This window comes from Schistocerca serialis, chromosome 2 (assembly GCF_023864345.2).
Source record: "Schistocerca serialis cubense isolate TAMUIC-IGC-003099 chromosome 2, iqSchSeri2.2, whole genome shotgun sequence".
Lineage (NCBI taxonomy): Eukaryota > Metazoa > Arthropoda > Insecta > Orthoptera > Acrididae > Schistocerca > Schistocerca serialis.
Genome location: NC_064639.1, coordinates 158,418,897 through 158,435,378, shown reverse-complemented (window position 1 = coordinate 158,435,378; position 16,482 = coordinate 158,418,897). Strand labels below are relative to the sequence as shown.

The 16,482-nt window shown below is 42.2% G+C and overlaps 1 protein-coding gene across 1 annotated transcript in view; it reads left to right on the top strand.

The window, feature by feature from the left end:
• LOC126455821 (uncharacterized) overlaps positions 1–13,025 on the top strand; it is a 184,189-nt gene extending 171,164 nt beyond the window's left edge. The window contains exon 9 of the mRNA XM_050091583.1: positions 12,775–13,025. Coding sequence (XP_049947540.1) covers positions 12,775–12,914 — 140 coding nt within the window. The 3' untranslated portion in view covers positions 12,915–13,025. The remainder of the gene's footprint in view (positions 1–12,774) is intronic.
• Positions 13,026–16,482: the final 3,457 nt, after the last annotated feature.

The window sequence follows — 16,482 nt, the reverse complement described above, 5'->3', positions numbered from 1 at the left end:
GTAGCTTAATATAGTTAGCAAGAAACTCTTGTACCCATAGCCGTTGAATCTTGAGATGGATACTGTACACAGGGTCCACGTATTTAAAACGTGCATTTCGTTTTAGCCAATGCCTATGATACGAAGGTAGCTTTTTACATTTCGTTATTGTACTCTTTTTTTTAAAAAAAAGGAATACTATCAATGTGCACTTCACTGATCACTGATGACAGTGAACTCCTAGATGGAAATAAACAAATGAAAGCCTTTAGCGTTTGAGATCTGAACATAATTGCTGCTGATGCTAATACTAATATTTAGCAAAAGAACAGAAGAAAACATTATATCACCTAAGTCTCTTTCTCTCACAATAACTGCCAAGCAAGTGGCAAGGGGAATGTATGCATAGTGCTGACAGAATCTTACCAGTTAATGACACTTATTCAAAATCGTTACAGTTATGAAACTGGACAACTCAGTTTATATCCAAGATGCTTCCAAGTACAGATAAGACAGAGAACCTCTACAATCCTGGAGAGCTTCTACAAGCCCGCTGGGGTGTAGGACCTGAGATATATTGGACTCTAGTGAAATATTTCTGACAATCATCGAACTTAGAGTTGTTCAAGGAGTTGATTTTATGAAGGCTACAGTAACAAACCGATACATAACTGTGCAACTTGACCCAGATCTGAAAACAAAATGACTGACCTTAGTGCAGTCTACAAGGTGAACAATCCAAGATGGCGATCTTGAGGGTCTGGCGCAATCTGCACGGTTCTCAGTGTAGAACTGAAGGTGGTGATTGACAATGTCATCAGTGACATCAAAATCCACTATGGCAATACAATGTAGTGGACCTGGAGATATGAGTTCAGTCTGCAATGCTGCCAGTTCAAAATAGTTGTTCCAATTTCCATGACAGTACAGTTTTCTACCTGTCACAACTCAGTGTCCACTCACCAGGTGAACCTGGTAGATGTGTTCAATACACCGCAGTGAAAGGCTGATCATCATGAAGTATCATCAGGGATCTACCATCTCTAGACAAAAATCAAACTGGTACAGTTGATTGTAAGTATAAAAACACAACAACCCCTCAGTGTTCATCATTATCATTCATTGTATGTATGTGAATATATTTCCACTGTTTTCATTTATTTCTCCATCAGTTCCCTGACCGGATTTTCTCAGTATGTGGCTGGATCAAAGAATTTTTGATTCTAAGAAACCATTACACCGGATGTCCAATGATCAACAGAAACGAAGTAGCGGAGCTGAATATTTCGACAGACACAGACGATTTACCTGATAGGGTCAGAAGCAATCTCAGATGGTCCAATGACAATTATCTCTGATGACCAGTAACGATAAAATGTGGATAGGAAACGACAGTACAGCCGCATGTTTAACTGTAGTTCAACTCTGTAGAATATGTATAACCACAAGCAATTCTTCGTCTTAACGATAATTCCGTCTAGTCTGGGGTCAGCTGTAACCAGGATTTGGCAAGTTTATTTTACTTAACTTTACAGCATTATACCCTCAATGATGCCGCAGTTGTCAGCTAGTTAAAGGAGGAAAATCGTGTGCACCCTTTGTCTGTGAATTGTGTAACACTTTAGTCCTTGTGAAATCTTATTTTAACTGTTTCTGTGTAGCATTTACTGAGGAGTAAATCGAGTATCGGCTCAGAATCTGCCCAAACGAATTCGGGAATCCACCTAAAACCACATACAGTAACTCTGGTGCACCAGCCATGATCGTTTATTCACTGCACGGATTCTATCTACGTCTGGCGCACTAACAAAAAAAAAAATGGCTCTGAGCACTATGGGACTTAACATCTGAGGTCATCAGTCCAGTCCCCTAGAACTTAGAACTACTTAAACCTAACTAACCTAAGGACATCACACACATCCATGCCCGAGGCAGGATTCGAACCTGCGACCGTAGCGGTCGCGCGGTTCCAGACTGAAGCGCCTAGAACCGCTCGGTCACCAGCGGCCGGCCTGGCTCACTAACAGATCTCTCAGCGTGCTGCTGAACAGGTCGGATCAATGCAAGAAAATGTCCATAGAAGAGAGAGAATTTGATTGTATCGGACTAGTTGTAAAGAGTCCGGTAGCTTCACATCGAATACTGGGGTCTTATATGAGTTGGAAGTACAACTATTCACAGAGGTATAGTGTGGGCTGTGATTATGAGATGGCAGCGAAACTTGATACATATGCTAACGCGTTAATGCGGAACCTATTTAAGCAGTAAAAAAATTAGTTCCAATTTTGGCCACCAGGTGAAAAACTGGCGCTGTACATATTCTTGTCAACATCTCTGGCGCTCATACTGAACGAAGTGTGTAAATGTCAGTTTATAATAAAATCGACAGTATGCCTTTCTCATGATTTGATTTGTGCTATCCTCATCCAGTTCCTAATCTATTGCATGTGGAAAGTGATGTGTCGACAGAAATGCCGACACAGTGTGGTTTGAGGAGACCGAAATGCACGCTATAAGCTCACGAAGGATGGCGTGAGGTCTGAAACAGGATACGTAATGAATGCTATAAAGAAAAGTACGTAGCTGCTGGAATACTTAACTTTACTCCATCATTTGTATACATCGTTCTTGATGAGACATGCTTCATACGATTACTATCACTTGCTATGGCGCCTTGCTAGGTCGTAGCCATTGACTTAGCTGAAGGCTATTCTAACTATCTGCTCTGCAAAGGAGCGAGGCTTCGTCAGTGTAGTCGCTAGCAAAGTCGTCCGTACAACTGGGCGAGTGCTAGTAAGTCTCTCGAGACCTGCCGTGTGGTGGCGCTTGGTCTGCGATCACTGAGTGGCGACACGCGGGTCCGACATGTACTAATGGACCGCGGCCGATTTAAAAGCTACCACCTAGCAAGTGTGGTGTCTGGCGGTGACACCACAGAAAGATTTCTATACGTCTTTCTTGCATTCACAGCGCCAAATTTTACGACTGGGGGCCAAATTGTATGTAATCTTTCGTCCTGCATATCTAGGTTCCGAAGTAACACATTAGCCTAACTGCCAAGTTTCGTTGCTATATGGTAATTGCAGCCCACACTGGACCTCTGTGAGTAGTTACACTTTATTTCGAACCAACCGCTACATACGTACTTTGGAATAATGCCACGTGCAATGTACGAAGTAAAAGGAGCACCCAAAATCAGTAGTAAAGTAGGTGAATAGATGAAAGATTTGCTGCCAGGCTTCCGGAAAAAATACGGTTCATCTGTTAGGGTGACAGAATACAAGTTGTGATTCTTCAGTTTCTCCCGGCGTGTTTGTTGCTCGAACAGTCCACGGGTATACTGCCAGTTCATAGTGCCCAACGAGCACAATATTTCGGCGATGTCGTCATCGTCAGTTGCGCTGACGAACTGAGCTCCTGAGGGCGGGCGGCTGATTTAAATCCCCTCCCCCCTCGGGCCCGCCCGCCCTCAGGAGCTCAGTTCGTCAGCGCACCTGACGATGGCGACATGTCTGATCGCCGAAATATTGTGCCCGCTGGACGCTATGAACCGGCAGTATACCCGTGGACTGTTCGAGCAGCATGGACTGTTCGAGCAGCATACAAGTTATTACTTGGTTATGTTCTATCGAGAACATTTACACAAACGATATACGAAGTAGACTTGAATCACTTCTACTGCCTCTATTTTAACAAATATCTCGCCTGTGGCTCACGAGTTATATTAAAAAAGACTATGGCAAACGTGGAGGTAGACATGCAGAGATTCTCTTCTCTCCACAAACTAATGGAGTGGTGAATGTAGTGCACGTATCGTTGTTTACAGAGTGTATAGATGTAAATCAGTGAGTCAATAACAATTAACCGATGTACATTGTAACACCTTTTGAGTCAGTTCACAAGGGAAAAGAAAAGAATAAATTTTACAGTGAACTGATCCTAGATCAGGGTTTGGCTCACTTACACGTCTCGCAAGCTAAAATGCTGCGAGCAGGTCGGATAAACGCAAGATAATGTCCATAGAAGAGAAAGAATAAGACAGTATTCGATTACAGTTTAACGTTCGTGGTCTGGCAGCTTCACATCATATAACGGATGGCTATAATTAAAGGCTTCTCACGGAGATTCAGCGCAGGCTGTAATTATCATATGGCAGCGAATGTTGGTAGATATGCTACTGTTTCAATGTGGAACAGATTTACGCTGGAATCAAATTAGTTCATTAGAGAATAACTAATTTTTTTCTTCTAAATGATAAAATTATAGAGGATAGGAGGATACAGTAGTAACACCTGGAAACAATGGGGAATGACAGACTCCCCTTAAACGCTAGAAATTATAAGCGCCAAGGAAGAAGAGATAGAGGAAGGCCATGCAAACGATAGGTATCGTAATAGGCAATTTCGCCTAATATCTGAAGAGGAGAAGAAGAAGAAGAAGAAGAAGAAGAAAAAGAAGAAGAAGGAAAAGAAAAATTAGTTCCAATTTTGGTCACCTCGTCGACATCTCCGGTGCTCATTTTGAGCAAACTGCGTAAGTGGTGGTTAATAATAAAATCAATATTATGCCTTTGTCACTTATTTGACCGTTTCCTCCCACATCCTGTTCCTAATGCGTTGAAAACATTTCAACGCGTCTTTCTTGTATTCACATCATCAGATTTGCACCTGGTGACCAAGATCGGAGACTAAGATTGGCAGAAAGCGATGATTAGGACTTGAAAATGAGAGAACGCTACTTACTTGAACTGAATGGTGACTCAGAAAGTAATATATATTCGGTAGATGATACGTAGAAATTTTATTTGTGACAAATAAATATGTCAGCTGGATTACAAAGTCCTGTGTTACAACGTTCATCTTTACTAATACTCGTTTTTATTATTATTATTATTTGGCCTTTGAGTGTGTACTCAGTTTAGCCATCGGCAACACATAGTGACACTGTACACACAATTGAATAAACAAATACATAAATGCATATTTACAAGAATAAAAAGCTTAGCTGTTACAGGTTTGTACATAATGTTTTAAAAATTGAATTGAATTGAATTGGAAAGCATTTAAAAGTGCCTTGGCTTACAATTCACACCAATTCTGAAATATATTCATCAGCAAGACATATTTATAAGTGCGGTAGTGGCCTCGCTTCCCACGCCCTGTTTCCCGGGTTCGATTCCCGGCGGGGTCAGGGATTTTCTCTGCCTCGTGATGACTGGGTGTTGTGTGCTGTCCTTAGGTTAGTTAGCTTTAAGCAGTTCTAAGTTCTAGGGGACTGATGACCATAGCTGTTAAGTCCAATAGTCCTCAGAGCCATATTTATAATTTACGTACGCCATTAAAACCTACAGATTGTGTCCAGTACTCTTGATGAAGTTAACTATCACTTTATATAGACGAACGTCTTTTGTACACAGATGAGAAGAAGCTGATTGAGGAAGATGGTAGCCCATACTCAGCAATGTCTTCAGAAAGACCAACCGTTCACAAAGACTTCTTATTTATACAGTACTACTGCGGCGGCCGCGGTGGCCGAGCGCTTCTAGGCGCTTCAGTACAGAACATTGCGACTACTACGATCGCAGGTTCGAATCCTGCCTCGGGCATGGATGTGTGTGATGTCCTTAGGTTAGTTTGGTTTAAGTTCTAGGGGACTGATGACCTCAGATGCTAAGTCCCATAGTGCTCAGAGCTATTTGAACCATTGAGTACTACTGCATCTCTAGAACTTGCTAGAAGATTTTTAATATCGAGCAGTCAAAGGAAAACGAGGCCTATGGAAAAAAGTATGTAAATCATTTATTATTTCAAAATGATTCGCCACAAATATTAAAATATTTATTAGACTGTGAGACAAGTCTGTTAGTGCCTTAATGGAAAAAAATGTGCGATTGCCTCCTGTAATCGGACGCCCTCCTCTAACATTACCTTTTTTTATAGAAATAACCGATACCATTTATACTATCGATTCTTGTATACACTCCTGGAAATGGAAAAAACAACACATTGACACCGGTGTGTCAAACCCACCATACTTGCTCCGGACACTGCGAGAGGGCTGTACAAGCAATGATCACACGCACGGCACAGCGGACACACCAGGAACCGCGGTGTTGGCCGTCGAATGGCGCTAGCTGCGCAGCATTTGTGCACCGCCGCCGTCAGTGTCAGCCAGTTTGCCGTGGCATACGGAGCTCCATCGCAGTCTTTAACACTGGTAGCATGCCGCGACAGCGTGGACGTGAACCGTATGTGCAGTTGACGGACTTTGAGCGAGGGCGTATAGTGGGCATGCGGGAGGCCGGGTGGACGTACCGCCGAATTGCTCAACATGTGGGGCGTGAGGTCTCCACAGTACATCGATGTTGTCGCCAGTGGTCGGCGGAAGGTGCACGTGCCCGTCGACCTGGGACCGGACCGCAGCGACGCACGGATGCACGCCAAGACCGTAGGATCCTACGCAGTGCCGTAGGGGACCGCACCGCCACTTCCCAGCAAATTAGGGACACTGTTGCTCCTGGGATATCGGCGAGGACCATTCGCAACCGTCTCCATGAAGCTGGGCTACGGTCCCGCACACCGTTAGGCCGTCTTCCGCTCACGCCCCAACATCGTGCAGCCCGCCTCCAGTGGTGTCGCGACAGGCGTGAATGGAGGGACGGTTGGAGACGTGTCGTCTTCAGCGATGAGAGTCGCTTCTGCCTGGGTGCCAATGATGGTCGTATGCGTGTTTGGCGCCGTGCAGGTGAGCATACGACCGAGGCACACAGGGCCAACACCCGGCATCACGGTGTGGGGAGCGATCTCCTACACTGGCCGTACACCACTGGTGATCGTCGAGGGGACACTGAATAGTGCACGGTACATCCAAGCCGTCATCGAACCCATCGTTCTACCATTCCTAGACAGGCAAGGGAACTTGCTGTTCCAACAGGACAATGCGCGTCCGCATGTATCCCGTGCCACCCAACGTGCTCTAGAAGGTGTAAGTAAACTACCCTGGCCAGCAAGATCTCCGGATCTGTCCCCCATTGAGCATGTTTGGGACTGGATGAAGCGTCGTCTCACGCGGTCTGCACGTCCAGCACGAACGCTGGTCCAACTGAGGCGCCAGGTGGAAATGGCATGGCAGCCGTTCCACAGGACTACATCCAGCATCTCTACGATCGTCTCCATGGGAGAATAGCAGCCTGCATTGCTGCGAAAGGTGGATACACACTGTACTAGTGCCGACATTGTGCATGCTCTGTTACCTGTGTCTATGTGCCTGTGGTTCTGTCAGTGTGATCATGTGATGTATCTGACCCCAGGAATGTGTCAATAAAGTTTCCCCTTCCTGGGACAATGAATTCACGGTGTTCTTATTTCAATTTCCAGGAGTGTAGATGAAATTAATTTGTTACCATCGTCACGTACTAATCTCTATGTGCGTTTAAAATTACTCTTCTTTTAAAAATATTTGAAATTAGTATATTTCTGCCATACGTAAAACTCGCATTATTAATTGCACAATTTGACGATAATTATAAAATTTATTTCTAGAGTCATTAACAAAATAATGGTTTATTTTAGGGAAGATTCTTCTTTTGTCAAGAAATTTTGTGAATTCTTTTGCTTTGTCAACTCTTGGGAATATTGTGAGTACCACAGAATGTTAGTGGGAGTAGTGGGCATGCCTCTGATTGAGACAGACGTTTTCATATGATCGACACTAACAATGTAATCAGGAACATTAAGTGGAAATTGTAAGAACGATTTGATATTTAATATTGCGACAAAGAATAGAAGTGAAGAAATATACAGGCATATCTCCATCAGTTATTTAGTCAACAGGAAGCCATAACGTTAAATCAAAATTTCAGCCGCAAGAATGTACCTATAGACGCAAGACTTGGAGCCAACAGCAAAAGAATATTAAGATAAGTAAATAGTTTTCCTTTTGAATATCTTACGCCACTCGAAGCTTTTGAAACTAAAGAAGAAGAAATTTAATGGTAATGTGTGGGAGGGTGTGATTACACTAGGAAACCATGATGTGCACCTCTTCATCCTAGGCAAATCAACGACAGCTAATGTGTTTCGATCTGTCTTGAAAAATAAGGCAAACGTATGAAGCCACATCGGAACTGGATGGAGGATGTGTCATGCCTTCCCGGTGGAACTTCTGTAGCATAGTCGAAACAATCTTGGTAACGAGTGGGCGGACCCACATGCGGTTTCTTAATTTTTGGAGCCCTGAAGAAACACATTCTTATCCGTCGATTTACTTCGGGCTAACAGGTGCACACATGGGTACAAACAAGGTTCTGCAGGCAACCGCAGACTTTTTTCCATGAATGCATTTACTGTTTGACAGTGGGATAAATGAATTAGGAACTATTGCGAGTATTTTTGAAATAATAAACCATTTACTCTTTTTTGTTTTTTCATCGGTCTCGATTTCACTTTACAACTCCTTATATCTAATTAAAGTAACATTTCCTTTATTTCAGTTTATTAAAAATGGTTCAAATGGCTCCAAGCACTATGGGACTTAACATCTGAGGTCATCAGTATCCTAGACTTACAACCACTTAAAAATAACTAACATAAGGACATTACACACATCCATGCCCGAGGCAGGATTCGAACATGCCACCGTAGCAGCAGCGTGGATCTGGTCTGCAGCACCTAGAACCGCTCGACCACAGCGGTCAGCTCAGTTTATTAGTTCCAACAGTTTTCTTTGATGGGCAGCAGCTCCAATTAATCTTATGGATGTCACTGAGAAATGTCCGCCACCGTAGCTGAATGCAAAGTGCGCCAGGTTGTCATGCCGGGGAGGGAGGGCGGTTCGATTCCCGGCTGGGTTGGAGATTTTCTCCGCTCAGGGACTGGGTGTTTGCGGCGTTTTTGCTATCGTCCTTTCATCCTCATCGACGCGCAAGTCGCCGAAGTGGCATCAGTTCAACATACTTGCACCAGGCGATCGCGTCTACCCACGGGGAGGTCCTCGCCACACGACATTTCATTTTCAGTGACAAAATCTTCTTATTAGTGACTGTTATGGCAAATTAGTTACAACATATATTTTACAAAAATCGAAATTAACTCTCAAGTTCTCATTAGGTCGATAAAATGTAGCACAAGTGTCACCTACATTATGTATAGTGACAAATAAGGTGGTTCACAGTCAACGAGATTTTAAATAGGAAGGAAGACAATGCGCTTATTTCATGACAGAAACCTCTCGTAGAAATGTAATTATAGTGAAGTCCATCTCTGCCTTGTGATTTACCATACGTTATTTAAATATGATGATGAAAACTTCGTCCGCTCTCACATATGCACGCATTATTTCTCCATGTCAAAGACAGGACAACTTGGAAAGCTGCCGGTTTCGCAGAACCTTCAAGAAAGTGGGAACCATTTTTCTTGAGAGCCCGTGCGTACCCTAGGTGCTTACATATGTATTATCGTTCCCGCCCTCCATCCAAATAAAAGAACTCAGTAGGTGACCAACACCACTTCAAATCGTAACATTGTCTAAAATATTTTTCTGATGTTCTTTGACAAGAAAGTCGATGTGTTCAACGTCACGGACTCACCGGAATCATAATCGCTTTGTAAGTATGATTTACAAATTCTCAACTGACTCTTGACTCATTCTGGTGACACAAGATAATTTTCTTGGTGGAGTGTTTTGGAAATAAGTAAATATCCTAACAGATAAATTTTTGATAGACCTCAAAGAAGAAAACAGTCCATATGGAAGACTGAGTTGATATAAAAATGTGTACCTTGTACAACACCAGTTAATTGTAAAACCTTGTTGGCCAACCCATTTGTGATGTTGTGTCTATAATCTTATGAGTAACTGCATCGACCAGAGCGTGGCTCTGTATCCCCACCACCAAACAAGACAAAATGCAGTAATGCTCTGGGAAAGCCCGTCACACCTAGCTGGTTTAAGACGGGTGGGGGAGCTTTGCGGTGTATATAAGCCGCACAGAAACCCCACAGTGGCATCAGTCATTGCCTGCTCCACACGTAACACCTTCAGCAGCAGCAATGAGGATCCTGGTGAGTGGTTGCTAGACATGTGTGCTCTTATCCGTATATCCATCCGAGCAACGGTGATCGCGTTCATCTACTGGCTGTGAAGATGTGATATTTATAAGTATCAGTATTAGTGATAACATCATCCCTTCTTTTATTCACTGAATTAAGAAAGAATTAGTGAAAGATAATGTTCGGATTCGTACTACCATTTACTGTTAAGTGTGCAGTGGACTAAACTTTTGCTCCTTTTTATTAAATAAGTGCCAGTACTGCCTTTGCTGCAACCGCATCTGTTCATGTCGAGAAAAACTGAATTATAGCACTTCATCAGAGTCTATGTGTGACCATTTATTAGCTGATGATTAAAAGTAGCACAAGATGAAAAGCAGTAATGTTACAACAAACTGACTTCTTTATAAGTAAACTGAAAGCGGAAGGCGAAGAAGGGAATGGAAAGGGAACGGATTACTCATGTCAGCTTCATCGGAACATTATGCGTAATCAGCGGCGATGAGCGAAAATTTGTACGGGATCAGGATTCCAATCTGGGATCTCCTGCTTACGATGCAGGTGCGTTAAGCACTATGTTCCGGGTGGCAGAGTGGTTAACACGTCTGCCTAGTAAGCAGAAGATCCCAGATTGGAATCCTGATCCCGTACAAACTTCCGCTCGTCGCCGCTGATTATGCATATTGTTCCGATGAAGTTGACATCAATCTGACTTCATCCTTACTACTTTCAGTACCGAATAAGAGCTCGTGATAATGAATGTGGACATGCGTAAACATAACTTTGAGATAACTGGCGTGGTCATCACGTTAGACGTTTCGATGCACTTGACGCCTGTCATCTTGTAAAAACTGAAGTACGTTCTTGAGCAACGGAAGGATACATCACAGCATCAAAAAAAATTGAACCGTTTGGCAAACTACATTTTCTTGCCATAACAACATATTCAGCTGTAACCCTGCAGAGGTTGATGACCTGAATATAACAATCAATGAAACATACCTGAGGTAATATTCAGGGCTTAGTTTTGTTAAGTTACTTACATGCTTCATGGACCATAATTACGTACTCACGTTATCATATGGACTGATTAGTTTTACGACTACATTTTACTTCCCCTGTTAAAAATTACGGAAACAAACTGTGCAAAATCCAAGCACTGCTGTTTACACATTATCAGTTTTAATGTCAATTCTGGAACCTATTAAAAATATTTTAGTTACTGTAAATAGAAACGAAGAATAATTACTTCACGAAGGACTGACAGCTTAAAATGCTCTCTCGCATATGAGATCAGTTTGTTTTCCTAATACAAACGTTATGGTGAGATTTGAGGTGGATTACATAACGCAATGAATATTCTGAGTGAACTTATCCTGCAGTTCACTATTGTTCATAGCAAAATGTTTTTTGTCCTCCAGTGTTAAAGTATAGTGTAATATTTCCACATTGCATATTTCTTAATGAGTAACACAAGTCCTAAGGAAGAACTGTTACTAGAGTTTAATTTACATTGACTTTGTTTCAAAGCCATAAAGCAGGTTAATTTTTCATCCAAATTGCTCAAGGAAACAGTACGGACAAAATTCGCAGATACGTCAGGACCTGCACCGTGAATTGGTTCCCTCTCTGTTAGATAACGTTCTTAGCCGACAAACAGTGTATAAACAAAAATCAAATCCAGTTGTATAGGAACCTCTGTTTTTAACAACATATCGCTTACCTACAATCAAAAATAAAAAAGTTTGTAGTGTAAGATATTTTCTATAACAATGCATGAATTTACGTTATAAGCATGAATGCAGACACAGAAAACAAGTTTTCGTTTCATGATGCGTGAGACGATACTCGTGTCAAAGTTCAGTGTTACAGAATAATGTTATTAACAATTACTACTCAAAATAATTATGGGTGCTGTGAACATACAATTCATTATGCATTAAATACCGAAAGCTCTCTCTCACACCAGATGTTACTCTCACAAGCTGTGACATGGTCGCAAATAGAACAGTGAAACAAATGTAGAATAAATTTCCTTTACTTTACGTCTATGGTCACATTTGTTTTTGTCATCAGACTACCGGTTTCGGTCTGTATAGACCATCTTCAGATCTGTTTTATAAAAACATGTCATAATGTACTGTATCTGTAGTGGCATCGTTAAATGTTCAACTCAAAATTCATTGAGAGATGAATTTTGGTATTCATACGTTGTACTGTGATTTTCAGGTGTGCGTGTTCCTGTTCGGACTGGCTCTGGCCGAGGAGAAGCAGGTAGAGAAACGGGGAGTGCTTGGCTCCCTGGGTAGCTATGGTGGAGGTGCTTCTATTGGCGGGGGATACGGGGGCGGCTATGGGGGCGGCTTTGGTGGCGGTTACGGAGGCGGATATGGAGGCGGCTATGGAGGTGGCATCAGCTCTGCGGTTGGTGGAGCTCAAGTGACCAACATTGCCATCACCAAGCAGGTGCCCATCCCATACCCAGTACCAGTGCAGCGTACTGTCCCAGTACCAGTCAGGGTTCCTGTCACGGTGCCAGTCAACAGGCCGGTACCGGTGCCCGTCCCACAGCCGTACCCTGTCCCCGTGCAGAGGCCAGTCCCAGTACCCGTGAGTGTCCCTAGCCCAGTCCCTGTACCAGTACCACAGCCCGTCGTCGTCAACCAGCCGGTACCTGTAGTCGTGGGAGGTGGAGCTGGTGTTGGCGGCGGTTTCGCTGGCGGCTACGGTGGAGCCATTGGTGGAGGCTACGGTGGAGGCTACGGAGGAGCCATCGGCGGTGGCTACAGCGGTGGTTACAGTGGTGGCTACGGCGGTGGCTACGGAGGTGGCTACTCTGGAGGCATCGCTGGAGGCTATGGAGGCTACGGGAAATACAGCCACTAACATCAGTAGCTGAACCCAACATCTCAGACAAAACATGCCACCAGAGATTCATTGTGTAGTTTTTACAGCCATATGTAACTGTAGCATGAAATAAAAAGAATGTATGAGATACGCATTTAATTTGTTATTATCGCCCTTAAAAGTAATTAGATTCTGAATAAATTCTGTTCCTATATTTAAATCAGTAATCCCCTTCACTGTGAATCAATATTTGGTGTCAGACGAAAGCTAACCGTCTGGGCAGTTGGGAAAATTTATTTTTGTCTTCCAAAATCAAATGTCCTCTTTTCTCCCTTTGGTACTAGACCGAATAGATTGACACAGTAATTTGAAATGTCTGTGATGTAATATACTATAAGCTTTCTATTTTATAATATTGGCGAAGAGTGGATTTATGCACGTAATTCCAAATGGCACAAATGGTTACCACTAGACAGCACAGATGTTCTCACAGTATTTATCGCTTTTCCTTCAGCTTTATTATTAATAGAGAGGTATAACATGTATCTCAATAGCCAAATTCGAAAACATTGAATGAAGCTATGCAGATGCCGACAACGTTGTTCAGTTGTTCCTGCAAATGTATTAGTTGAAATGTAAACACTCTTCCATGAGCAGTAAAAACACTTGACATTTTCACGGTGTTTTGCGTAACCGAGAGTAGAATAATGATAAAACATTTTGTGAAATGATTTGTCTAACAGTCAAGTATAAAGCGGGGTTAGGGAAAAATTCTATGCGCCTTTGAATGGTGCTCATAATTACACACAGCAAATGAGGCGCGTCAAATGTTTCACTAATCTATGTTATTTATTACTTTTAGACAATTATTTCACAAAACATTTGACCTTTTTTATTAAAAAAGGATTTTCAGTTTTTGCTTGGAAAGCATGAAATCTGTTATAAGTAAAAAATATTATATTATTATTAAGACAGTGTAGATCTAGAGAAAGCAGAGGACTTTCAGTTTATACCGTAATATGAAATTTATGATTTCACCATGAAACAAAGAATTCTGTAACTCCTCATGAACGTAACTTTTTATGAGCGTAAATGGCTAGGGATTGAAGAGATAAACTTTTTGAAAATACATCAGCAGTTCTTCGTTTAATATTTCAGTTTTCCCTCGGATCACTAATTAAGTTTTTCATTATATCTTTTATATCTTTCAAGCATTTACATATTTTCTTGAACATCGTTAGAACTTAACTAGATGAAAAGCAGATCATGAGTAAAGCTTGCAATGGTTGAAGCCATTACGTTTTTTTTTCTGAACACGTTCTTCTATTATTTCGTCGTTCCTTTGTGTATTCGGTCTTGTTCACGTAATTCACTTGTAACGTAACGTAGTGCAGCAGGGCAATTAAACGAGTGCAGTAATAGTTACCAGCATCAAACTGCAATCGACCTGAATCGAAATAAGGAATAACAGTTACCGGTAACCTCACTATCGCAACGAATTTCCACTCTCCCCAATAGCACATTCACAGAAATATATTATCCCCTACAACGCCGCCTTTACACCAGACAGTTGAATATCACTATAGGCACTGTAAAGGAAAACTCCCTAAAATCCTCTGCTGAGGTCGAAAGAGTAATGATGGTGGTTTTCAACCACTCTCTCTGGATCACGCATGCATTCTAATGATCAGTCACTACCGGACGGCAATATGATAAGAGTAACCGAGTGCCTTCACCTCCCGAAGGGTAATATCAGTTATTTTAAATTTTATTTGAGTTGCAGCTGAACTCTTTTGCACCCACAATGCTCTTCTTGACGAAGCTGATGAGCCTCTACTAGAACTTACAAGATAGTACATTAGTTAGAAACATCCACTCAAAGGGATACTATTTGGGCAAGACCTTATATTTCCGAAGAATTGAGTGTTGGCGAAGTAATGCTTCACTGCTAGGTACTGACTATACAGAAACTTCCACGACTATCATATCTCATGATATTTCACCACTAAGCCACCAAGTTGCAACAGCTTCGTGCCATAATCTTTTCATGGTAGATTACAGTAATACGACAACAGGTTTAGACAAACACACGTATAGAACATACATGAACTCCAGTAGGAGCTCGCAATTGTTACTCGATTTTTTTAAAATGATGTGACCATGCGCACCGTCTGTACACAAGTGGATAGCGTACTTCAGATGACGCCGACAGTGCATACTATGACGAACAAAAACAACGTATTGGCCAATTTCAACTTCCTCTGGAAGCCTAGATACTTAAAGCGGAGTTCTATCCAGCGCTGAAGGAACTTAAGTATGGTAACTGCTTAGATACAGATACATCCATTATTCTGACACATTCGCGGTCAAAATTGCTACTTGTATGGGATCATGTAGTCAGTGATACCAAAATCGCTTGGTGTACTGGACTACAGACCGCATTACAGAACTAACGTGCCGTAACAAGAAAATCTACATGCAGTGGATAAAGCGACGCAATGGTATCAGGGATAATGAAACGGCCGACTATGTGGCTAACAGTGCCATCCATCATGCGATAAGGACGTACGAAGACGTTCCATATACGTAGCTTCTGCAAGAACTGCGGCGAATCATCAGAAGCTCCTGGAAGAATAAGTGGCGCTTATCGTAGCAACAGAGGTGAAGATATTAAGGAGCTATACTACCAAGCGCCAGTTCACGACCGTGGTATGTAACTCAAAATGTTCCATATCGGCGTGTTCCGCCCTGGATTTAACCACGGGCAGTTCTGACGGCACCACTGTCGGCTACATCTAATTGACTCACCGCTATGTGTTTGTGTTGGAGGGGAAATCGATCGCATCATTTCCGGTGTCCATTGCGATACCATGCCGCAACCAATTTCCCGCGATGTTTATGCTTCGTGGCAGTAGCTTCCCAACAAAATGAATGTTCTGCTTCCAACGCGTGATGTCTCACTGTGTAAATATATTTATGTATATTTATGTATAACTTATTAGTGGCTGAACACGCCACGATCTTATTATGACGTTTACAACCATTGTGAGCGACAGACGTGATTTAAATTTTAGCATACAGTGTACCAAAGGCTTGCTGAGTGAATTGTATCCGACGGACACAAATAAATTAAGAAAAGAAACAGCACCCGTCCAACTTCAGGCGGCCTCGTTAATTAATATCTTATGCCCACTATAGTGACGATAAATTTTAGCACTGTTATTACTATTTAGCACATTTCTCACGTTTCCACGACAACGTCTCTAACTAAGGGAACACGTAGCAGTCGTGTAAATCCCGTGTTGCAACTAGAGAAACCTATACAATTATATAGCCTTGAAAAGTTATTAGTTCTAACCGTAATCCATCCCGGAAGAAGTATCGTTTGTTCTGAGGAATCGTTGCTGTGCAGCACAGCTTTTAATGTGGCTATCTAAACAATACCCTCGTTCCCAAAGGCCTTCTCCGTAAGAAAGATCTGTTAACTCGATAATTCTAGAGTGTTGCATTCTCATCCTGAATGCCAGGTAATTAATAACAACATCAGTTGGATGTAGAGAACACTGCAAAAAATTTAGCTACTGTTTAGTTAAGCCAGAACTTCAGA